The sequence below is a fragment of the Sciurus vulgaris genome (genome assembly GCF_902686455.1).
Source record: "Sciurus vulgaris genome assembly, chromosome: 9".
Taxonomy (NCBI): domain Eukaryota; kingdom Metazoa; phylum Chordata; class Mammalia; order Rodentia; family Sciuridae; genus Sciurus; species Sciurus vulgaris.
Window position 1 is genome coordinate 106,264,171 of NC_136469.1, and position 26,183 is coordinate 106,290,353.

The 26,183-nt window shown below is 37.5% G+C and overlaps 1 protein-coding gene across 1 annotated transcript in view; it reads left to right on the top strand.

The window, feature by feature from the left end:
• CORIN (corin, serine peptidase) overlaps positions 1-26,183 on the top strand; it is a 337,588-nt gene that overhangs the window by 32,999 nt on the left and 278,406 nt on the right. Inside the window, 2 exon segments of the mRNA XM_079153921.1 lie at positions 9,480-9,624; positions 24,708-24,908. Of these exon segments, the coding sequence (XP_079010047.1) occupies positions 9,480-9,624; positions 24,708-24,908 (346 nt within the window).

The window sequence follows — 26,183 nt, forward strand, 5'->3', positions numbered from 1 at the left end:
TGCCACCCAGCTGAGCTTCACTGGGTGGGGGAGACTCACCCCATGGTTATATTTCAGTCCGAGTCTCTCAATGCCTTCCCTTCTTGAATCCTGGGTTCTGGAGCGACTGAAGATGCAGTCACCCTCTAGTCTACCATCTTGGATTCGATAATTAGGTTTTATTAGAGAATTAGATTAAAGTTTAAAAGAAAAAACCCAGATAAATATGAAGTAGTAAGTCCAGAAAGAAATTGGAAACTACCACAGACAGTTCATTTCCAAACCATGTCTGTTACTGTCCCCCTGTAATGAGTTTTTAGTCTGATCTGCGAGGAAGTGCGGATCATGGAAGCTCAGGGGAAAAAATCTAATATTTTACCCTCAAAGGGGCAGAAATATTGAGGAATGGGTGATTTCAGAACTCATGTTGAGGACTTTGCAGTGTGGACACTCCCAGGGTTTGGGACATGTGGAGTCAAATCCACATGACCACGTAGGTGGGAGCTTAGTCTGCCTTCATAGGGGCAGAGCTGAAGAACGAAGGTGTATTCCATCATGAAGTTATGGGTTCTCTAGTCACTTCCTGGGTTTTAGAAAAGGAAGTGGAATAACACAACATAGTTTTAGATTCTGAGTTTTTTGGTTGTTATTGTTTATTACCTTGAATAACTTTTATTTCATTACTCACAAAGAGCCTAAAAGTCCTTCCCTATAATTGGGTATAGTAACAACATCCACCTCATGGAACTGTTGTGAGGGTTGTATTTCAATATGCAAAGCATTAAAAGAGGGTCCTGCCCTCAGGAAACACTATTACAACCTCCCCTAATCCAGGTAGCAGCACAGAGAAAGACAATACCCTATCCTTGACAACAGCTTCTGGAAGTCAGGCTTGCTGCTTCCAAGATCATCCCAGGATCTGGAACTTATGCCTGTACTCTTACACAGCTGCAAGAGGTTAGAAAAGTAGTCTTTATTCTAGGCAGTCATTAATTTTGGCCCAATCAAAATCTATGGTTCTGTTTGTAATTTCAAAGAAGGGATTACATCCTATGAACCAATGAGTGTCTGCCGGGTGCCAAAAGGTCAGATGCAGCGGATTCTGCCTGGGTACTCACAGAAGGCTTTCTGAACCAGCTGAACTATGCACTGCTTCTTTAAGGATTTGGACTTATAAAGATGGATGTGGGAGAAATAAATAACAAAGGATCATGATTTCCAGACTGGGGTTGCTGTATCCCAAGCGATGGCAGTGATTCATGGGAGACTGCCAGATATTTTAAAATTTTGAGGGAAAATTGCAGTGATACCTGACATTTCTTCATCATCCAATTAAATATTGACATGAGATATTTCACAATTTCAGCCTTAGTTTCTGCTACATCCATTTTAATATTGTCCTAGCTTCACAAATCTGGGGTTTTGGTGGTTGCTGTGTAAAAAGTTGTACCATAAAAATATCCATGTGGAACAGGTATGAGAGATGTTGGTGCCTAATCTGATTCCAAGGTTTGTGCAGTACTAAGCAGGTGCACACATCCTATTAGTATGCAATTGTGGTATTTAAGAGTGCTGTGAAAATAAGTTTTCTTTCAGTGTATGAGTATTATTTTTTAAAATGACTTTTTAAGTTTTTAGGACATAAATGCTTATAAAGCTTGGGCTTGTTGGCCCAAGCTACTCAATAAGTGGATGGCACTATTAGGTATTTCTTTTGGCCTTTAGCCACCATGAAAAAAAAATTATGAAGAGACTGAAGGTACTGTGAACCAAAAATGTCTGGAAATCTCTGATCTAGGGATCTACTAGAGTTACAAGGTCACTTTTTAAAAAAAGTCTTAACATAGATGTTATTTCAAAATTTTTGTATATAGCTGGGTGCAGTGGCACATACCTGTAACCTTAGTGGTTCAGAAGGCTGAGGCAAGATAATTGAGGCCAGCCTCAGCCTCTGCACCTTAGTGGGGCACTAATGAACTTAGTGAGACCCTATCTCAAAAAAAAAAAACTGGAGTGGGGTGGTGATATAGCTCTGTGGTAAACTGCCCCCTGGGTTTAATTCCCAGTACAAAAAAAAAATCTATAATAAAATCCACTATAGTTTACCTATTATAACGTAAAATTTTCTAAATGTCTCCAAAGTTCATGAAAGGAAACTTTTTGTCAAATGCATTTTCTACTCCAAGGATCTTTGGATGATACAGAAATAGATTTTGTAAAGCATATGTCATTAAAAAAAAAAAGAAGCTATCTGCATAATAATGTATGGAATAATTTTTGTTTAGATGATTTAATTCACTCATTTGTTCAATGGTGTCAGTCCCTTCCTGACTGTTCAGGGACTGTTCTAGATACTGGGCAGAAAAAGAGTAGTCAAGCAGGGAACGGCTAACTGAGAATTCAGCCTCCTAAATGATACTGAGATGTCATTACAGTAAAGTCTGAAAATCTCGTTTGGATACAGCAACACTGAGGTCACTGGCAACCAGAGAAAAAGCTTGAAAAACAGAAGTAGGTGCCAAATTATATTGGTCACAGTAAGAAGCAGTTAGTGAGGAAATTTGTCCAATAAATATCAACAACTCTTGGAGGATTTGGGATGGGAAAGAAGGAGAAGGTTATAGCAATGGCTGAATTGGGATATGGGCTGGAGGATGGATTAAAGATAACCACAGATTTGTGTTTTTAAGCTTGGTTAAAAGCTGATGACAGTGACAGAGGAAGCGAGGAAGGATGGATGGAGAGAGAAAGAAAGAGACAGATTGGATATGTGACGAAAAGGAGACTGTAAGACTCCTGAGAAGGGAAAAGGAGATAGAATTTGTAACAACAGTGGAAGGATTAATCTCCAATAGGATGATGGGCAGCTTCTCTTTTGGGACAGAGTGCATAAATGAGCAGATGTGCAGGTTAAGATGTAGGATTGTGGTGATCTCTGTTTGATGGTTTTTTAAATTTTTCCTGCATGTTGGAAATTATCTTTTCTGAGAGTGAGGGCAGAAGAGTGGGAGGAGGTAGTTTGAGAAGGGAGAAAGTTTTAAATCAGCAATCAAGTAGTTCTGCAGGGTGACTTTCTTACAGTCACATCCAATTATGCAGTTATAGATACAGAGAGAGTAGTTTGCTCTATTCATCTGATGTTGGCTTTTATAAGATATGTGAGAGAAAAATCCAAAGGGATAAGGAAGGTCAGGGCATTAGCATTGAAATAATGGCCCCAAGACTCTAAAGCAGATATGCAGGGAAATGAAAACAGGAGAAAGTTGATAGACTGGGAGGAAATTAGAGGGATGAATGGACAGCAGGTCCCAAAAGAGTCAGAGAATGGTTGTCCTGAATGTAGTTGAATTAGCAAGCTAAGAGGTAAATATAATAGAATTAAGAATATAGAAAAGACAGGGATGAGAAGGTCTCCCAGTGAAACTAAATTGATTCAAGAAAATGTTCTGGTTTGGTAGATTGTATATGTTATAAAAAGCAGCATGATACTTTTAAAATAAATGTAATTTTCTTTTTTGTACCAGGATTGAATCCAGGGGTGCTTAACCACTGAGTCACATCCCCAGCCCTGTTTATTTTTTTATTTTGAGACAGGGTCTTGCTAAGTTGCTTAAGGCCTTGTTAATTGTGGAGGCTGGCCCTGAACTTGCAATCCTCCTGCCTCAGCCTCCCAAGCTTTTGAGATTACAGGCATGTAACACAACGTCCAGCAAATAAATGTGATTCTTGATGGGAGAAGTAAGATGGCAGAGTAGAGGAAAGCTGCTTTCCAAGTTGTGCTGTTGAGTGGGACCGAAGCCACAGGTGTACAGCTTCTCAGTGAAGTGGGTGAAAGACGGATTTCACTAAAATTTAATAATGGACGAAGTGGCTTAGGGACTCAGAAATTTGGGTACAATAAACAATGAAGAAAGAATATATCAGAGTCGACCCAGTGGCTCCACAGGTGCTACTGGTGTGGATTCACCATAGACAGAGGGTGGGGGACACAATCTTGGTACAAAGAAAACTGAGATAAAAAATGCTGCCTCACCTTAGCTGCTTCAGAGACTGCAGTGCGTACTGGTGAAAAGTGAGTGCGCTCTGTATCTCAGCTGCCCACAGAGAGCTGAGGCAGGAGCCATCCTGGGCCTAGGGCACTGCCAAGGCAACTGCAGGACCAGGAGATTAAAAAGAAAAAACCCCACAATATCCCAGTGGGTGCTTATTGAGTAAGGCTGGGCCTGGATGGAACATGAGTGAAACAGGCAGAATAGACTGACCCAGTGGGATTCAAATTGGAAGGACAAAGGGAAACCTGACTCACTTCTCCTTTGTGTTGGGTGGCTCATGTGACCAGCTGAAGTGACCTGGAGTCTGAATGGGCCGGGGCAAAAACACTCAGGGATTAATCCCAGCGAGGCTGTGCTCCTGGGCAGCAGTGAGTGGAGGATTGGCCTCTACCACCCCACAAATGGATTTCATAGGAGGCTCCTGAGAACCAGACCAACAGAAAAGATCAGATACTGTGTAGCCCTAGGGGCTACAAACTATCTCTGTTTGCTGGCATTATGATTCTATATCTAGAATATCTCAAAAATTCCATCAGAAGACTTCTAAAGTTCATAAATGAGTTTAGCAAAGTTAGAATAATACAAGATCAATACTCATCAATAGCTTTCCTATGTTCCAACAGTGATTCAGTCAAGGAAGAAATTAGAAAATTATCCCATTCACAATAAACTAAAAAAAAAAAAAATTAAATACTTGGGAATTAATCCTACTAAGGATGTAAAAGAGCTCTACAATGAAAATTATAGAACACTGCAGAAGAAATCAAAAAAGGCCTTAGAAGATGGAAAGACTCCCATGTTCTTGGTCAAGCAGAATCAATATTGTCAAAATGGTCATACTACCAAAAGCAAAGTACAAATTCAATGCAATTCCCATCAAAATACCAATGATGTTCTTCACAGAATCAGGAAAAAAAATTCTTAAATTCATTTGAAAGAATAAGAGACCCAGACTAGCCAAAGTAATACTAAGCAAGAAAGGTGTAGCCGGAGGTATTACAATACCTGGTCTGAAATTACAGAACTATAGTAATAAAACCAGCATGATACTGGCATCAAAATAGATGTAGACCAGTGGAACAGAATAGAAGACACAGAGACAAATCTATATACCTGTAGCCTTATGATATTTGAAAAAGTTGTCAAAAATATATCTTGTAGAAAAGACAGCCTTTTAAACAAGTGTTGCTAGGAAAACTGGATAGCTGTATATGGAAAAATGAAAGTTGGACCCCTGTCACTCTGCAAAAAACAAATCAAAATGGACCAAAGACTTAGAAATTAGAACAGAAACTTTACAATTGCTAGAAGAAAACACAGGCTCAACACTCCATCATATAGGTGCTGGCACTAACTTCCTGAACAAGACCCCCCAAGTACAAGAAATAAAACAAAGAATAAGTGGGATGCCATCTAAAAAAACTAAAAAGCTTCTGCCTAGCAAAGGAAACAGTTAAGAGCATGAAGAAGAAGTCTACAGAATGAGAGAAAATGCTGGTCAGCTACTCCTCCAATAGAGTATTAATATCCAGGATAGACAAAGACCTCAGAAAACTTAACATCAAAAAGCAAATCAAAACAAAAACAAATAACCCAATCAATAAATGGCAAAATAACTAAACAAAAATTTCTTAAAAGAATAAACACAAATGGCTAACAAATATTTGAAAAATTTGTTCAATATCTCTAGAAATCAGGGAAATGCAAATAAAAACTTAACTAAGATTTCACCTCAGTCCAGTCATATGACAATGTTTAAGAATATGAACAATAAATGCTCTTGAGATTGTGGGGAGAAAGGTACACTTGTACATTGTTGATGGGACTGCAGACTAGTACAACTATTCTAGAAAGCAGTATGGAGATCCCTTAAAAATCTAGGGATGGAACCACCATATGACCCAGCTATCTCACTCCTAAATATTTAGCCCCCAAATCTAAAATTGGCATACTACAGTGACACTGCCACCTCAATGTTTATAGCAGCACAATTCACAATTTAAATTATGGAATCAACCTAGATGCCCATCAATAGATAAGTGGATTAAGAAATTGTGAGACACACACACACACACACACACACACAGACACAGACACACACACAATGTGCACACACACATTACTCGGCCATAAAAAAGAATGAAATTATTGCCTTTTCCAGTAAAGGATGGAAATGGAGAATATCATGTTAAGTGAAATTAGCCAAACTCAGAAACTCAAAGGTAAAATGTTTTCTTTCATGTGTGGAAACTAGAGTAAAATCAAGGTCTGGGGGAGAGAAGGATAGGATAACACAAAGAACCAATCAAATATAAATTAATAGATGAGCCAAAGGAAGTAGAGTTTATCATTTGCTTCTTATGTACACATCTATTTTACAAGACTGTGAACCTTCAAGGAATAGTTGGTTTGAAATCATTGTTATATCTACCGCTATACTTCATTTTTTGTTTTTCTGTTTTGGTACTGGGTGTAAGGGGAAAAATGCAGCTCAACTTGGGACCCACTGTGGTAGCCACCGCTGCGGATCCTGCTGAACTGCCACTCGCTCACTTGTCTCAGTTGCGGCTCGCCAATAGCTCCCAGAAAAAAATGCTCCACAGACACGAGGTCTCACACAAGAGACTTTATTTATGTGGACGATTAACACATCCGCTCAGGGCGAAAAGAAGGGGAAAAAGAGAGAGATGGTGTGTGGCTTCTCCCAGATATTGGAATCTTGCGGGCTGGAAGGAACCAATAGCGGAGAAGAATTCTTGCAAGCTGACTGATGAACCAATAGCATGTTAGGACGAAACGTGGGAAACAGGAAAATGGTGACAGCGTAAGCAGGAAAATGGTGACAGCGTAAGCAGGAAAATGGTGACAGCGTAAGCCGGAAATTCCTATAACAGAAGAGGCTGGCGGATCGCAGATTGACAAGTGGTTGGGAGGCCCGAAATTCCTGTAGCGGGAGAGGCAGGCGGCTTTATACGTTTCACTGGGGATTGAACCCAGGGGCTCTTAACCACCGAGCCATGACCCAAGCCCTTTTTAAATTAATTTTTTTGAGACATGGTCTCGCTATGTTGCTTAAGGTCTCTTCATGTTGCTAAGGCTGACCTCAAACTTGTGATCTTCCTGCCTCAGTCTCCCTCGTTGCTGGAATTATAGGTGTGGGCCACTGCGACTGGCTTTCATCACTGTGTTTCTTATGATAATTAGGCATTCAATACCTAATTGTTGAGTAAGTGAAATAAGTTGATTCTTTCAATCTCTTGGCCTTCAGTCCCATACTTGTTTTTACCAGGTAAATATTACCTACAAGACTCAAAGGGCACTGCCTATCTAATGTTGGTGTTGTAATCATTGTGTTATTGCAAATCTCATATTATAGTGTGTCAATGCCATGTCTTCTTGAAGATCAATTGTAAATTAAACTTGAATGGTCTCACATTGGCTGATATGCAGGTGTATGCAGAGGGAATGGGTCAGTAAACACATGAACCTAGGAATTTAAGTACTTTGCAAGCCAATATCACAAGTTCTTTCAAATAATGTCTCTTATGGAGAATTCTTAAAATCACAATGTCATTACCTTTTGTGATGAATACTGCTAGCAATGTGTATCAGTGAACAAGACTGATTCTGATAAAGGAGGAAAAGGAGAAATGGAGTATCGCCTGTGCCTTGCAACTTGAAAGAACCCATCAAGCTTGTCTTTGCGTTTCCTTTGGATTTCCATGGGGAATCATCACTGGCCAGGAGGTTCTGACAATATGAGAGGACCATCATATCAGAACATCTTCTTGGTTGTGATATGACTCTGCCTCAAAGGTCATTCCTTTTTTAAAAAGTTAGATATTTATTCCAGAGAAAGAACTAAGAACACCAGGTAATGTTTGGGATAAATAAGATGATTGTTAAGATTTATTTATGAGGTGTCCCCCAAAAGCTCATGTGTGAGACAATTCAAGAAGGTTTAAAGGTGAAATGATTGGGTTATAAGAGCCTTAACCTAATCGGTGCATTAATCCCCTGTTAGGGATGAACTGGGTGGTAACTGTAGGCCGGTAGGGTGTGGCTGGAGGAGGAAGGTCACTGGGGGCGTGCCTTTGGGGTTTATCTTTTGTCTCTGGTGAGTGGAGCTCTCTCTGCTTCCTTGTGCTGTGTTCTGAGCTGCTTTCCTCCTCCACACCTTTCTGCCAGGATGCTCTGTCTCACTCAGGTCCAGAGCAAAGGGGTCAGCCATCTGTGGACTGAGACCTCTGAAATTGTGATCCTCAACTAAACTCTTTCTCCTCTGTGTGGTTCTTGTCAGGTCTTGTGGTTATAACAATGAAAAAGCTGACTAAAACAGTGAAGGACAAGTGTGGAGTCTAAATTTTAGGATCAGTGGAGTTTCTGTGAACACACAGAGAAGTCAGGAGAGAAACTAGTTGGAGACAGGGAAATAGAAGAGATTAGTTTTGGTTTTGGACATATTGAGAAGAGCTGCGGTTGCTCACAAGGCACATGAACAGTGCAATACAAATCCAAGGGAAGTTCAGGACTCAGGAGTGGCTTCAGGAGAGATTTGCATAGAGGTTATAGCTCATGCTTTCAGGCTGTTAGAGGAGAAAATGCAGAGTGAGAAGTCCAAGGCGGAATCATGAGAAATGCTTTTATTAAGGGGACCAGAAAAGTGATTTGTAGTGACTCAAAGCACTTTTAGAGCCATCTCAGACTTCTTTTGAAATAGTCACTGCCTTCAACTAGCCTTTTCTAGTAAATGAATTCCCTGACATAATTTCTGGCAAGAGTGAACTAAACACAATTTAACATGTTTGACAAGAACTTTATCTGAACCAGCACTGTGACACCCCATCATCTTCTCCCAATGGGTGGGCTTAGGGGCAGTGTGGACCACTCGGAATGCCCTCAGAGTTACTAGTGTTTAACTGGCACAGGACAGTCTCTTCCTCATAGTTCAACTTGTTACTAAATATATGGTGAGTACTAGTTAACCTTGCTAAATTATTAATGTCCGAACACTTATTTCATCCAGATTTATACCGATTTGGGTTAGAACTAGTCTGCTTATTGTCTTTTCTATACCTACTCACCAATATGTTATCACTGTACACAGTGTTTGCTTATAGCTCTGGGTCAGGGTGAGTTCTTGTCATGTAATCCATAGTCTTTTGGAATCATACCCCCCTAAGAAAGTTCAAATTGGAAAATCAGGAAGTGTTCATCTGCTCCTGAAAAAAATGTTTCAAAAATAGGTGATTTTTGCTCTATCCACATATACCTATTTGTATATTAGTGTGATTTTTTGACTAACCTCGTTTCACACCCTTATGTACACTCAATAAAATCTCTTAGGAAGGCTGCTCTGAATGGATAACTATAATCTAAAATTTCACAGCATACATTGAGTTGATTTGTAATATTAAAACCGTGTTTCATTTTCCCTTTTCACTTTAGGTCTTGGGAGCTGATGACAATGACATGGGTGATGGCTGCTCGCAGAAGCTGGCCACAGCTAACATCCTTCGCTTCTTGCTGCTGGTCCTGATTCCGTGCATCTGCGCGCTCCTTGTCCTGCTGGTGATTCTGCTCTCCTTTATTGGTGGGTGATGCCATTATTAAAGAAAAATTAAGGCAAAATTAAAGTTAGCATGATTTGTAAGAGTGATTCTACTTAGCACTAAGATCACCTAATGTATCAAAACAATAAAAAAATTATCTGTGGATTATCTTAGGCAAATCTGCGGTTTCAGCCACTGTAGTCACTTTACTGGTAATTATTATTTATAATAATTAGGGGATTAATTAGTACGAACCAATGAAGGAGTGATTGCTAGGTTACAGGCACTTTGAGAGTCCCTGAAACTCAAGGACTGTGAGTTAGTTCTTTCTTCAGTGCTCGCCTTTGAGAGAAGAAGATGAGGATGAGACAAGGCCGCCTGTGTTGGAGATAGGGCAGCAGACAAGGCTTTGCAGGGAGGTAACGTGGTAACATTTGTAATTAAGTCAATAAAAATTCAGGTTAGAAGCAACAGTTCTGGGGTCGCTTAGGCAGAGAAAATAGCAAATGCAAAAATAAAATCCCACGAAAGATGGTAGTGAACTTATGAAAACTGGGTGAAAATTTAGCCGGAGCATGAAATGCAGCTAGATTGACAAAGTCTGAATGACACAGGAGCTTGCAGATCTCACGAAGGGGTTTGGGCTTTAGCATTTAGATCATCTGTTGTTAAGCCCTGCTGTTCCACGGAACCAAGGTTCTAAGGAAGATTGCACCAATGTTTGCTTTGACTTTCATTTCTAAAATTAGAACTTAAACTTATACTGTATATTTTACATTCTAAGTTTTAACCAAGCAGTGGCCAGCAATCAATTTATATGTGCTGACAGGTTAAATCACTTGTATTTGCATTTTGCTTTCTTTAATTGAATTATACCCTTTGAAAGGTGAACTGTTGGGAAAAAACAAACTATTACCATTGGTAGCTACCTAGTGATACAAATTGGGATTATTTGAATGCATACAATCAGATAAAATAGGGAAATAAATGGCAGAGTGATGCTGATCGAATTCCACTACTAATGATTATGAATTTTTATTTCATAAAAACTACCTATTATTTTCTCATTGATGGGTTTATTTTCTCATTTATTGAATGTATAAGACATTAATGTCAGTGAAATAAAGCTCCTATTTATTTGTAGCTATTAGAATCTTATATGATATTTATATGAAAATAATATGGTTGTGCTTTGGTATCCATGGAGAAGTGGTTCCAAGACCTCCCTTGGACACCAAAACCCATGAATGCTCAAGTCCCTTGTGTAAAATGGTGTTAATATGTGTGTGTGCATGTGTTTGTGTATTTATATGTATGTGTGTATGTATATATATGTATGCATGCATATATGTATATATATGTGTGTGTGTATATATATATATTATTTATTTATTGTACTAGGATTGAATCCAAATGTGCTTTCCACTGAGCTATATCCCCAGCCCTTTTTTATTTTTTATTTTAAGATAGTCTCACTAAGTTACTTATGGTCTCGCTAAGTTGCTGAGACTGGCCTCAAACTTGTGATCCTCCTGCTTCGGTCTCCTGAGGAACGGGGATTACAGGTGTGTGCCATGGAGCCTGGCTGGTGCAATATTTTCACATAACCTATGTACATCCTCCTGTATACTGTAAATCAACTCCTCACCTCTAGATTACGTATAATACCTAATAAAATGTGAAAGGCACTTACATAGTTATTATGCTATATTATTAAAAGAATTTGTAAAAGTTTGTGTATGTTCAGTGCAGATGTAGTTTTCCCCTCAGTATTTTCCACTGATGATTATTTGAATCTGAGGATGCAAAACCCATGGACATGGAGGGCAGACTGTATTTATTTGCTGCAAAATTGCTTGAAAATCACTGCCATGGGTGGTGAGTAACAATTGGAGGAACTTTCCAAGAGGAGAAATCTGATCATATTTGCATTGCAAAAGGTGGTAGAATTGGATACAAAGAAACAAAGGCAGAGAGACCCCTGGGGTCTCTAGCTATGATCTAAGTAAAGCATAATGAGAGTTTGAAATAAGGATTTGGTAGGCTAAAAACAACAGAAATAAAGATTTCTTGGGTTTAGGAGTGAGGCAAAGAGAAAAGTCAAAGTTGACATCTAGATTTCTGGCGTGGGTAGCCAGGCTGATTTTGGTGTCATCTGTGAGTGTAGGAAGTAAAGGTGGAGGAATTTGATACAGGTAGATGGAGGACATGCTGGAGGTTTGGTTGGTACTTAAAGACATCGTAGGGCAAGCAAATACAGTGAAATCATAGTGTAAGAGCATTTATCCTGAATAAATTCAACAGGACAGGCTAGGCTAAGAAATGGAGGATGCAAGCGTCCAACATGTCACCTTCTTAAGGGAATTCAAAGAGAAAGTGTGACTACGTGTTTGGCTTATGTCTCGAATTTGGAATTTAGTTCCCACCCCACTGTTAGAAGTCTGAAGCTAGAGGCGTTCAGAAAGGAAGCTGGGATGAGACCCCCAGCTGCAGTGAAGAATGTGGGAGTCTCAGTGGTAGTGGAAGCTGCAAGAGTCTGAACTGTGGAGAGAAAAGCCATTGGTTAAAAGCTGAGGGCAAAGCTCTGGAGAATGCCAGTACTTCAGGGTTAAACAAAGAGAGGAGAGAGCAAGAGATAAAGGAAGAATGGTCAGGGAAGAAGGGAACCTGGGAGTGGTGGATTTCATAGAAGCCGATTGGGTGACTAAGTAGGAGGACAGAAAATGTGCCTCAGCCCAGGAAGCCTACAGGTTGTCTAGCAAGCGTCTGTGGCCTCTCTAACTGTGGTGCCAAGTGTCTGCTCTCAGGCTAATGGCGGCAAACAGCCCTACAACTCACCTCTGCTCTTCCTTTCTTCCAGGAGCCAGCTCCCCTCCAGACCTGGCCTGCCTGTCTTCTCTCTCTTGACACCTTGGTAGTCACTTTAAAAATTTCATCCAGCGTTTGTAATCTCTGGGAAGATGTATCTGGTAGGAGTTTCCTCAGACATACCACTGTCCTTTTTAAATATTGGATTTTCACAATACTACATTCAGTGGCTCACACACTCTGAAGAATATTTTCTTTCATTCTCATGTCTCATACTAAAAAACTTTAGGACATTTTTACATGCTTTAGTGTCTAGAAGCTTCTGAACAGAGGGCAGAGGAGGCATGCTACTAAACCAGTGCTTTATGTGGGTAATATTTACTTATTAAATTTTTAAAATTATAATCTTTTAAAATATAATTTACATTCTACACAATTCAACGATTTGAAGTATACAGTTCAGTGGTTTCTAGTATATTCACAGTCAAATGTAGAACATTTTCATCACATTTTAAAGAAACTCCACTTTCCTTACCTCCTGGTCCAAGCATTAACAGCCACTAACCTCTTTTCTGTCTCTGTAGATTTCCTTTTTCTAGATGTTTCCTATGACCATATATGGTCTTTTTGTGACTGGCTTCGTTACCTTCATGTAATGTTTTTAAGGTTCATGTAAGTTGATGTGTGTATCAATACTCCATTTCTTTTGATGGCAGAATAATATTCCATTGTATGGATGTAATGCCTTTTATTTTTTTTAATCCATTCCTCAATTGATGTACATCTGGGTTATTTTCATTTTCTGCCTTTTATGAGTTATCCATTATCCTGCTATGAATATTCATGTAGTTTCTGTGTGGACATACATTTTCATTTTTCTGGAATATATATGCAGAATGGAATTTCATATTGCTTATGTCTGGGATTAAAGAGACTACTAATTTGTAACCATTCCTAAAGGCTATTTCTTCTATACTTAGGTAAAGTTTAGAAAGTAGGAGTTTTGCCATGCATCTTTAAGGCATTCTTTTTATAAATCCTGTACCAAAAGATTTGATATAGCCATATTGCAGTAATATCTGTCCAAAGAAACATTTCCTATTTTATAACCAAGATGTTTATTGTTATATTGAACAATATGACATTTTATATTTATGTTTTTAAAAACCTCATTAAATTCTTCTTACTTTAAAAAAAATATTCTGTTTGGTTTGAGTTTATAACTCTCTGCTTTGTCAAAGCTTCATAGTTATTCCTGGGCACATGAGGGACGCTAAGGGATTCTGAGATGCCAATTGTGTACAAATAGCAGGAGTGCCTGCTTCAAAAAGGCAAAGAGATAATGATGAGAGGAATATTGATTAGGAAAAGATGACAGGAGCCTTACCAACAGATGGAGTTTGTGTCTCCAATTCATCTGTTTTGGCTTGTCCCGTGCATAAAATCAAGACGGTAAAGATTTCTCAAGATGAGAGTTGAGAATTTTGAATAATTAATATAGCAGCAGGGCCTAGAAGACAGAAGCAGCACATTGTTTCTGACCACAGCCCCTAAACTAGAACTATAAAAGCTTGTTTTAGTTTCATATTACTAAACTGGACAGAAATTTGAATTGTCTGTATGATTCCAAAGATTTGACCTCTAAAATAAGGAATTCAGGTTTTTGAAAGGAGTTGAAAGGGAAGTAGAAAAAGAAAGTTCACTATCTGTAGGGTCTTATTTCCTTGGTGACTGTGTAATGCTGATGGGACAGATGACACAGAAGGAATGTATGGCTTGGCATTAGAAGGTGTAGGTTTATGCTCTTCTTCACTTACTGACGTGACTTCATGTGACTTCAGGTAAGAGATTTCACCTTCTCTTTGAGTTGGGAAATCTTTCTTATTTCACAAAATTCTTGTGAAAGTCAAATGAAATATTTGTGAGAATATATTTATCAATTATGATGTTCATTCTGAAGGTAAAGAATTTGTTTTTATCTGCCTATGAATAATTATTTTTAGATTATTCTTTTAATAGTTTTATTATAGTCAAATAACAACTGATTAATGTACATCTGTCTCATTTTAACTCTATCTATAAAGATTAAAATTTTGTGCTATGATTCATTGTTGTATTCACCGTGTAATCCATAACCACTAACCCCACAGTAGGTATATTTGAATTGCTGTAAAGTAGCTAGGAAGAAATAAAACTGACTGACTTTTGGATTTGCAATGTGATAGCAAATTTCACATGATTTATGCTTAGACCTGAGACTGACTTTCAGAGACCAGTTATTTCTTATAAGAGCTAAGCCTGAAGCTGTTTGAATTCCTGTCATCTGACTATACACGTCAGCTTATGCCATGGAGAGTTTTATCAGAGACAGAACTGGTGCATACCCTGAATTTTATGTGTTGAATATAAAATATATATTATAACACAATAATGTATTGTGTATAAATATAGCCTATAAATAAATGGTAAAATGCATACATGTTTATTAACATGTGACATTTAATTTCAAATCATTTTGATATAAAGAGAAGCACTTAATAAAATAAAGTGGTAACTATTAGTTGCTGCTCATTCCTTTAATGAACTTTTATTGAGTGCCTCTTCTGTGCAACACAGTGGGCTTGGGCATTGGACACAGCATTCAATAAAGCTTGGCTGCAGTGACTACACTGTTCCCCAAGGGAGGAAGGCATTAAGTGTGATTATGCTGCTATGTGGGAAGAGACAAAGCGCTAAGAGAGCTTATGGCTGAGGACTGAACCAGGGCTGAGTGAGGGAAGGCTCCTGGAGGAAATGACACTTTATTTTTTAATTCATTATTTTGTTTATTTTATTAGGACATTATAGTTATACATAATGGTGGGATTTGTTGTTACATATTTGTACATGCGCACAATATAACAATATAATCTGTCCAACGTCATTCTGTAGTGGGAAGTGGCCTTTTAGGCATGAAATTCACAACGAGGATGTTGACGTAAGGGAGGGACAGGGTGTGATTGGGGAATTTATTTATTTGTTTATTGATTTATTATAAAATTCTTGAGGTATGATTAACATACAAAAACTATTTAATCAAGCAGTTTCATCTCTAGAAATAAGTATTCACCTGTGAAAACTTCACCATAACCCATGCTATGAATGTACTCATCACATCCAAGATTTCTCCCATACTCTCTATTTATTAATTTATTAATTTCTTTTGATATGAACACTTAGCATAAGACCTAACCTCTTAGCTGATTTTCAAGTAGACGACATGATGTTGCTAACTGTAGGCAGTTGGCTATCAGCAGTCCCCTAGGACTCACTAATCCTGCATAGCTGGAACTTCATACTCTTTGGCCAATAAAAACTCCCCAGTCACTCTCTCCTCAGTCCCTGGAAAACTCCATTCTGGTCTCTGCTTCAATGACTGACTGTTTTAAATTCTTCATATGTGGTATTGTGTAGTGTTTGTTCTGTGGTCTGGCTTATTTCATAAGTGAAATAATGTCATCAAGTTTCCTCAATGTTGTCACAAATGTCAGAATTTTCTCTTCTTTTTTTTTAAGACTGAATGATATTCCATTGTGTGTGTTTACCACATTTTTAAAATCCATTCATATGTTGGTGGACATTATCTTCTGTGTCTAGGCTGTTGTCAGTAAAACTGTGACGAATGCATGATTATACACATGAGACATGAGACCCTGATTTCAGTTTCTTTGATTATATACCTGAATGTGGAATTGATGGATCATATGCTAATCCTACTTTTAATTTTTTGTAAAACTATTCTGTTTTCCATAGTGACCATACCAATTTACATCCCCATCAATAGTATACAGTATTCATTTTTCTTCATATCCTCACCAACACTTGTAATCTTTTTTTTTTATATAATAGACATTCTAACAGGTGTGAAGTGATGTTTTATCATCATTCTGACTTGCGTTTCTCTGATAATTAGAGATGTTGAGTATCTTTTTATTTACTTCGTGATCATTTTTATGTCTTACTTGGAAAAATGTCTATTTTTATTTATTTTTTAAAAATTGGGTTGTTTGATTGCTATTGAGTTTGAAGTTCTTCATGTATTTGGGGCAGTAACCCCTTATCAGATACTTAGGCTTAGGAATATTATCTCTTAGCTTTTCCATTTTGGTTATTGTTTCTGTTGGTGTGCATAAATATTCTAGTTTGATATACTCCCACTCATTTATTTTTTCTTTTGTTGTCTATGTTTTTGGGGTCATATTTAAAAAAAAACTATTGTCAATATTATTAGGAATAAACTTAACCAAGAGAGTAAAAGACTTGTACACTGGAAACTATGAAACACTGGTGAAAGATATTAAAACAGAAGCAAATAAATGAAAAGACGTTCTATGGGTTTTTTTTATTGGAATAATTAATGCTGTTAAAATGTCAATACTACCCAAAGTGATCGGCAAATTAAAAGATGCAATACCTAGTCAAATACCAGTGGCATGCTTCACAGTAATAGAAAAACTGATCCTAAAATTCATAAAGGACCACATACAACAGACCACACATAGGCAAAGCAGTTTTGAGCAAGAAGAACAAAGCTGGAGGTATTCTGCTTCCTAATTTCAAAATATATTACAAAGGTACAGTAATCAAGACACAATAGCACTGGCATTAACAACAGAAAGACAGATTAATGGAACAGAATAGAGGGCTCATAAATAAGCCCCTTTCATATCTACTGTCACTTGAACTTCAACAGGGGATTTCAGAGTGCCAAGAATGTACAACTGGAGTTGGTTAATCTCTCAAAAAGATGGTGTTGTGAAAACTGGCTATGTACATGCAAAAGAATAAAACTGAACTCATCATACATTATATACAAAAATCAGGTCAAACTGAATTGAAGACAAGAACCAACACCTGAAACCATAAAATTCCTAGAAGAAAACAGAATAAAAGGCTTTTGATGTTGACCTTGGCAATGATTCATGGTTGGGACTTTTTTGGTGTTTTTAGATACCAGGGACTGAACCTGGGGGTGCTTAACCACTGAGTCACATCCCCAACCATTTTTTATTTTGACATAGGGCCTTGCTAAGTTGCTGAGGTTGGCTTTGAACTTCTGATCCTCCTGCTTCAGTCTCCTGAGCTACTGGGATCATAGGCATGTGCCACCATGCCTGATTGGTTGGGACTTTTAAAAGGTGTCTTTGGTAACTGCGTGGAGAATAAACTAAGTGGGTGGAGTATGTGGCAAGAATTTCTACAAATATATGGGATATGATCTGAATTGACTTTTTTCAAAAGAAAATCCTATTCATCTCAACTCAATTTCACCAAGGCTGTGTTCCAAAAGTTTCATTAGAATGTTCCTTTTCCTCCTCTCCCCTTTCTTTCTGTTGAAGACTTGGTTTCAAAGTCTCATCACTTATTCACATCTAAGCTAAATTTTCTTTGTTCTTTCCATGAGCTTAAGAAGAATGGAATAAGGTTGCCTTTCTAGTTTTCTTACTACTATAAAAGATCCATGTGTGGCTTATTAATTTTGAATTTTTGTCATGAAATGAAGAAATACTTTAGTGATGTAGAGAGTATGAAAAATATGATAGAGTCCATTTTTTTCTTGAACTCAACAGAAAGATTCCTCTTAAAAAATTATTTTCATCCCCCAAAATGTTAGATTATCTGGAGATCATTGAACCTAAATAGTTTTTCTCTTAGTAGATTCCTTAACAGCTTATGGTTTTTACAAGAATTTGAAATTATAGAAATCTTAACTTCTTAACTTGTTACGTTTTATTTTGGATATCATTTTAAAATTGTAAACCTTTCAGGTCCTTACTTACTCACACCAGAATATATGATACTCTGTGATCTTTCATGACCTTTTATAACATATTACTTATTCAACTTTTCAAATTCTCCTACTTACTCTGGCTTTTTGGTGCAGATTCATCAACATAGGAGAGTATTTCTTATTAAACTCCTGAGCTGAAGTTACATATTGTGTTTCAGGTCTTCTGAAATACTAATCTAAAGCTTTGTCTACAAAGCATGGTCCGTGGACCAGCAGCATCAGCATTACCTGGGAGATTGTGTTTGATGCAGAATCCAGACTCTCAGGCCCCACTTGGAACCTGCCGAACTGTGGCCAGTGAGATCCCTACCAGATTCTATCCTCTATCCTCCTCCCCCTGCAATCTCATTATATTCCCTTTGTTTTTCTATACCACTAAACCTTCTCACCAAAGCTACCCATGACTTTTTATCCAGTATACTACATTTGAAACCAATATGTATTTGAACAAGGCTGACATGAGGAAGCTATGCTTTCTCTCTGTTGACGTCCATTTTAGATGAGCATGTTCTTTGTCGCTTGGCACCAGCGATGCTTCCTTCTCTCCAGGTGTGCTATCCAACTAGCTTGCTCCATGTTGATCACTCCTTGCTTTTTAAATTGCTCTTAAACTTTGCCTTCATTTCCCCCCTTTTGGTGTTCTATCTCTCTGGCTGCTTGTTCTTAGTTTCCTAAAGTTCATCTTTCTTTGCCTACCCGTAACAATGTCAGGGTGTCTGTCCTAAGCTCTTTCCTCACTTAATACCCATACTGCTCTTGGCAATGCCATCTATTCCCATCACTTCATTCATCATTCATAAATTCAACAAAACTTATTGATTCCTGCCCTGTGCCAGGCAGTCTTCTGTGTGCTTGAAACACAGACATGCATAAAACATATTTCTACCCGGTGTCTATGTGCTACCATATAAACAGCGTGTGTTTCAGGAGCACACTGGGGGCAGGCAGCTTTATGGGGGAGTCTGATGAGGCATTCTGGAGGAAATCTTTAGATTGCTCCATATTTAGACTTCTGTCCCCTTAAATGTTTCATAGGCATTTTATACTCAATGAATATATAACATTAACAACAAAAGTGAGCATTTGCAGATCTATTTTTTCATTCCCTATTGTCTATTGTATCAGGATTATACAGGCCTTGCTGTATAATAATAACAGAAAACCAGTGGTTTAAAAGGAGTAAATGTTAATTTCTCACTTGTGCTACAGATCCTTTGCAAAGTGGCAGAGGTATGTGCTGCTTTAGGTCCTTCAGGGACCAAATTGATGGACCAGCCCCCACCGTGAACCTTTGCAGCTATTGTGCCAAATAAGCTCTGAAGGGTCTTGCATCAGGGATTAATGCCTCTGTCTAAAAGTAACAAGTTTTGCTTATGATCTTGAATCTGTTGCAAGGCCCCAACCAAGAGGCCAGAGTACAAACCCAGCCTGTGCTCAACAAGAAGGGGAGAAAATTGAAATGTCTACTAATTAGTACTATGCTAATGATGTACACATTTATCACAGATGGGAGTACCTTGTTTTACCCATTCAAACCAGAAATCCTGAAAGGTCCTTTGATCCTTCCCTTCATGTCCCTATGTTTTTTGCATCTGAAAGATCTCTCCCAAATGCTCTTTGCCCTCACTGCCTTTTCCTGGGGCAAGGCCTTTCTCTTTTCTCACTGGGACTAGTACAGCAGGCTTCTATCTGTCCTTTGAACTTGACCTCTTTCAATCCTTACCCAACTGCCACAGAGATCTAATAATGCTTTACCCCACTTAAGACTCCTCAAAAGTGCTTTGTTGCAAGATAAATTCCAAACCTTTAACAAGACCCATCTTTCAGATCTAGCTTCCACTACCTCTCAGCTTTTTCTCTATCCCTATGGGATAGCCATGTTTAATTACTTGCCAATAGGATTTTCTATATCTTTTGCCCTTTGTTCTGTCTAAAAAGTATCCCACTCCCTATTTTTTCTCCCTCCTTTTCCCCACAAATACTTTGCTCAAACCTTGAAAGTGTGTAATCGTTTTACAAGATTCATAGCAAGAATAATGCCCCTTAAGAAAGCTTTCCTAAACTCCTCAAATGGAATGATGACTACTTCTCTACTTTTTACTACCAGATTGTCATATGAACATCATTCTCAAAGCACATGGCTTGTGTGTTTTAGACGACATGCCTTCCTCTCTCAACTAATGCGCACACATCTTGATAGTTAGCACCTTTTACTAAATTTTGCATTCTCAGCAGAGAGCAAGTATGCAGTTCCTGGCACATAGACAATGCAAAGTAAATGTGGGACCCACGGCTAAAGATACAAATATAAGGAACTAATTTTAAAACCATATCATAGGAAGATAAATTCTTCGAGCATATAGTAATTGATTTTTTAAAAAACTGTATCCTTTGTTCCAGAGTAAGAAGTGTGTTTCAGTGTATATGTATGTGTTATGTCCCAACTCAGTTCTTGAGCAAGTTAATTACCCTTCATAACTTTCAGATGCTTTCTCTCTATAACTCTGTGAAGAGGCATTGATTATATTAACAGTTTCATAGGATGATTGGAATGTGCTTGGCAGCCTGTATAAGTTACCTTGTTTCTGCTGTAACAGATTACCACAAACTTGGTAGTTTAAAATACAGATCTATCATCTTATAGTTTTTAAGGTTAAAGTCTAAAATGGATTTCACGGGGTGAATATTAATGTGTTCCTTTTAGAGGTTTTAGGGAACAGTCCATTTCCTTGCTTGTTCTAGTTTCTAGAGGTTTCCTGCATTTCTTGGTTTGTTACTTTTCATCTTCAAAACAATGTTCCATTGAGTCTTTCTCACACTTCATGAGTCTGATACATACTCCCTCTTCTCCCTCTTCTGCTTATACAGACCCTTGTGATTACTTTGGGCTTAGATCAATAATCCAGGATAATTTCCCCATCTTGAGATCCTTAATTTAATTGCATCTACAATATTCCTTTTGCCATGTAACCTATATAAAATAGCATATTTTTGGGTCCTGGGAATTAGGACATGGACATTTCTGGGGAAACGTATTTCTGCCTACTGTAGTGCCCAATATTCATTTGTAAACGTTTGTTATAGTTTAGCTATTTGGCTTTAAATTGTTTTTGTTAGAGCTGAAACACTCTTGAGCCATACAATATTGATACAATTGGCCTTCTACTAATAACTTGGCATAAAAGAGACATAGTTATTTTACTCTAAAAGTGGGTTAAATGATTCACTTTTGAAAATTAGCCATTTTGTGATATAGGAATGCACTTATAATAAAAGGATATTAGTATTTATTTAAGAGTACTTTAGCAGCCCCAAGGAAGACAATTTTACTAGTATTACTATCTTTATGTAGTAATGACTCACAGTTATTAAGAAATTACTATGTGCCCAGGTGTTTATGTAATGTATTGAATACATATATATTTTATAGTTGTACATAGATATAGATATATAGATAGAGCTAGCCCCAGGAGGGAAGTACTTTTATTTATTTATTTATTTTATTTCATGGCAGTTGAGAGTTTGCCTAAAGTTTCAGGATTAGTAAATGGTAGAGATGGAATTTAAATCTAGGTGATCAGGTGGCAGAACTGGCACTCTTAACCACAGTGCCATAAAAATAGGAATGTAGAAAAGGATGTGGTCACATTAGAAGAATGAACTCTCTATTCTGGGATAATAGATCTCACCATTTTTACATAGCTTATCATGGGTGCAGGTTGATAGTATTTAGTTTTATTTAATTTTAATTTCTGTGTTTTTTTTTTTTTAATGCGTAATAGATGATCAATTATGTTAGGAGTTGGTCAGTGTCCAGAGATGCTTAAAAACAAGTTTCTCAGGGAGTTCAGGTTTTATTTTTTAATTGAGTTCAGGTTGTTGAAGACATGTCCCTTAGGTTCGTATTTTTTCTGTCCCCCTCCCAAATATACTTTAAGAACATTAGCTACAGCAACTGTCATATATTATCTTTTCATCAATCCTGCCAAAATGCTTTGATACATAGAGTTTATGAGCAAGAAAACTACCTTTTCTTTTTAAAAAAAGTTGTTAGGCCAGTCAGTGTTTTCTAAAAAATTCAGTGTTTGAAAAAACTTAAGGTAAACAAATGTTATTAACACTTTCACCACTGTGGCTAGGTTAAAAAAATGAAGGGAAGATTACTCATCAGGCCAATTATTACAAGAACAGCTGTTGAAATATTTCATATGATAAGGAACTCATCTTAGGAGAATTATGCAGGGTATAAACATGAGGAACTGTTATTTGTTAAAAGTACGGAGACAGAGCTGGATGCCTACTCAGATTTAGCTTAAGTCATTGTGATTGGCTTTATGTTTTCATGAGAGCCATCTTAGCAGAAATGTCACATTATGTAAGAAGTCTCTTTATGCTAAAATAAGTAAGGAAGAGAGCGACCGAAAAATGGAAGAAAATCAAATTGTATGGGATTGATTAATAAATTTTTCTGAGTGAATGAAATATACTTTATTTAGTAACCAAGTCTATCGCATGCATTAATTTTGATCTAAGATAAGTTCTAAGTCATTTGAAAAATCAAAATCAAGCGATTTCTTCATATTACCCTCTCCATTAGCTTTTTACTCACAATAATGGAGTTTGAAGAGTGTCACCTGCATCACATGGTCAGGACTTAGTTTTTGTGCCCAGTGTTTTATTTAGAATCCTTTGGCAGATGAAATTGTTGACCATAGTTAGCTAGAAAACAGCTGCTTTTCTATTTTGATTTGGAGTTAATGTTTTCCAAGGGTCAAGCACATGTAGAGAAATTTTTTCCATAGACAGATATTAAATATTTTATTTATATTTCTTTTGCTTTTAATGGTCCATGGGACTACTTAGAAAAGTGAGAGCCAATTAAAGCATTCACTGCGACTGTTTTTAGGGGAAAAATAATCTCCCTTGGGTATTTATGAATGGGTCAATATCATATTCATTTATTTTTGTTGATATGCTCAGCTACAGTGCTATATTATAGAAATATAATCTGCTGTCTATTTTGACTGAGTTAAAAATACATGAGCTCTTTCAAAATTTTGAAACATTTCTTCCTAAAGACAAAGCTAAGTAATTCTCAATAATCTTAGGTGTGGGTGTTTATTTTGTTGATTCATAGGTGTATACTTTGAGAAAGTGACCAGTTGCTAATCATAGCTTAATGAGTATTTTTTATTTCAGATCATTATATTTTATATCTTCTGGTCAAAAATGAAAATAATTTACTTTCTCCTTTTACTTTGTGCCATCATGAGAGTTTTTTTTTCCCCCTTGTTTTTCCATGGTATAAGTCTTTGCAAATATCCAAGTCCGATTTTTTTCACTTTTATTTTAAGGATAGCTCCCTGAAATTTAATGCAAACTATGAGGAACTATATGGCTGAAAACAAGCAGCCATTGTTGTGTCCTTTGGTGGCAGAAGCAGTATGGACACAGGCGAGTGGGGGTCCTGAGTCACAGTACCATACAGTCATGGGTGGGATTGAGAACCTGAGAAAGCAGGAGGGAAGCACTTTGAGTTACCATGTTTCATCTGTGGTGCATCCCAGATGAGGGAGAATTGCCCTAAATTCTTTGGGCACCAGTCTCCTAGATGGGAGACTGTCTCTAAACCTGAAGTTCTCAATAAAACCATAGTTTCCATACAGGATAGTGTGACTTGACATGGAATAGAACCTCTACTGGTGGTCCTCATGAAGGCAGAAGGAAGTTGCAGAGACCACCATCTTGCTCTTTGTATTTGCTTGGGTAGAAGGATACATGGGAAGGTAGCTCTAGCATTTTCTTTTTTAATTATGTTTTTATTAGTGCATCATAATTAAACCTAATAGTGAGGTTCATGATGATATATGAGTATATGCACATAACTAATTTATTCCATTGCTTTCCCCAGTACTTCCCCTTTCTCTCCCCTCCTCCCTCCCCTGGTCTCCCTCCTATACTCTACTGTTCTTCCTCTTGTTTATTTGTTTAAGTTGATACATTAGAATTCTACATAAAAGTGGAATATCATTATGATATATTTATACATGTCCATAACATAATGTGGTCAATTTCATTTCCTAGTACTTCCCCTTTCCCTCCCTTCTTCCTTCTTCCAGGACCCCCTTCCTTCACTGTTCTCCTTTCTCTCTTTGTGAGAGTGCTTTAAAAAGAAAAAAATCTTTTTTCTCTCTAGCTTCCATTTTTGAGAGAAAACATTTGACCCTTGACTTTGATGGTCTGACTTATTTCACTTAGCATGATATTCTCTAGTTTTCATCCACTGGTCAGCAAATGCTGTAATTCCATTCTTCTCTATGGCTGAGTAGAACTACATTGTGTATATGTAACACTTTTTCTTTATTCACTCATCAGTTGATGGGTATCTGGGATGATTCCATAATGGTTATTGTGAATTGCATGGCTTTGACTATTTTAGAATAAATACTTCTAGTAGTGCTTCTAAATATCTTTTCTCCCCTGCAGGAACACTAAAAAAGACCTATGTTAAATCAAATGGAAGCGAACCTATGGTTACTGATGGTGAAGTCCAAGTGCCTGATGTCATTCTTATAAATACAATTTATAATGAGAGCACAATGGTACCTACTGTACATCCCAACCAACACATTCCAGTGTGGACTACAGATGCTTCTCTTCCTGGGGATCAAAGTCACAGGAATGCAAGTAAGTCGGAAGGTGCTGAATGTTAAGTGACCTTTAATGTTTGTGAAACCCTCAGGTAGTTTTTGTGGCAGTGGATTCTCTGAATTTGTTTATGCATTGGTCTCACAGGTGAAATTCCATTCATCTTGTAAGTCTCCTCAGTCCCCTGTTCTTAACCATGAAATGCCTGCTAGCAGCTCAGCTGTGCATATAGACTGAGTAGGAATCAAAAATGTATTAATGCCATTCAGCATTTCTGAGATAAATTTATGTGACTTGTCCCAATCTAAAAGTGGGGGCTTCTATTTTAAAGTTATTTACTTTGAGATAATTAGGTTAGTAAATAAGCAACTTATTTTGTTGTTGGTTCCTTGCTGGAGGGATCCCCATTCCATGGCTCAGTGGGAGCTGTTTCCCCACTTGTTTTTGAGGTGTCCATGTGTTCTTTTTATCTTGCTTCCCCCTTTCCTCCCTCTTTTATTGACTGTTAAATTTATTTTACATGATGGTGACTGACAATCACACCTTGCAAAAATAGCATGTGCATGAGGACAGAGGGAGGGATTTGTTAGCTATTTGAAGAGAGAGAAAAGACAGTGTGGACCCAGGCCAGTGAGATGGTACAGAACTCTTACTCTGGAATGTGACTCTATTCCTAACTAGACATCAGGTCTTTAGTAAAGTCAGCTTTTCAATTTCTAGAATGCTTGAAGGGAGTGGATTTGTGTGGAAAGTGCTAAAAAGCTTCAGTTCTGATTCAGTCAGAGCTGATAAAAAAATAATAGGACCTTTTCCACAGTTGGTGTGCCTCTTTTTTTTTTTTTTTTTTTTTTTTTTTTACTTTCTAAAACAAGGTTATGTGATCGGAAAGTACACCAAGTCTGCTCATTCATGATCATTTTCTTTCCTCTCTCTTTCATAAATATCCACAGAGGGATATCACAATTTAAGTCTGGGACAGAGTATTTATTTTTACTCTGAATCAGGAATAAAAGGATTAACTTGTCTTTTTGCCATCACAGTCCATGTGTGCCAATGTTTGAGGAAAAGAAGAATTATTCTATTTCTCCAGCTCACACAAAAACAACAACAACAACAAACCAGACTGTTTGAATTCCACTGTTTTACAAAGCACCTATACATATAAATATTTCTTATGCTTATTGTTCACCCGTGATGCATATGGAGATATGTTCATTCAGTATATTGCAAACCAGCATTATTCCAAGTGAAATTTATTTTTCTCATGAGTTTAATTTTGAGAGTTTATATTTTGTTCATATCTTAGGCACTTCA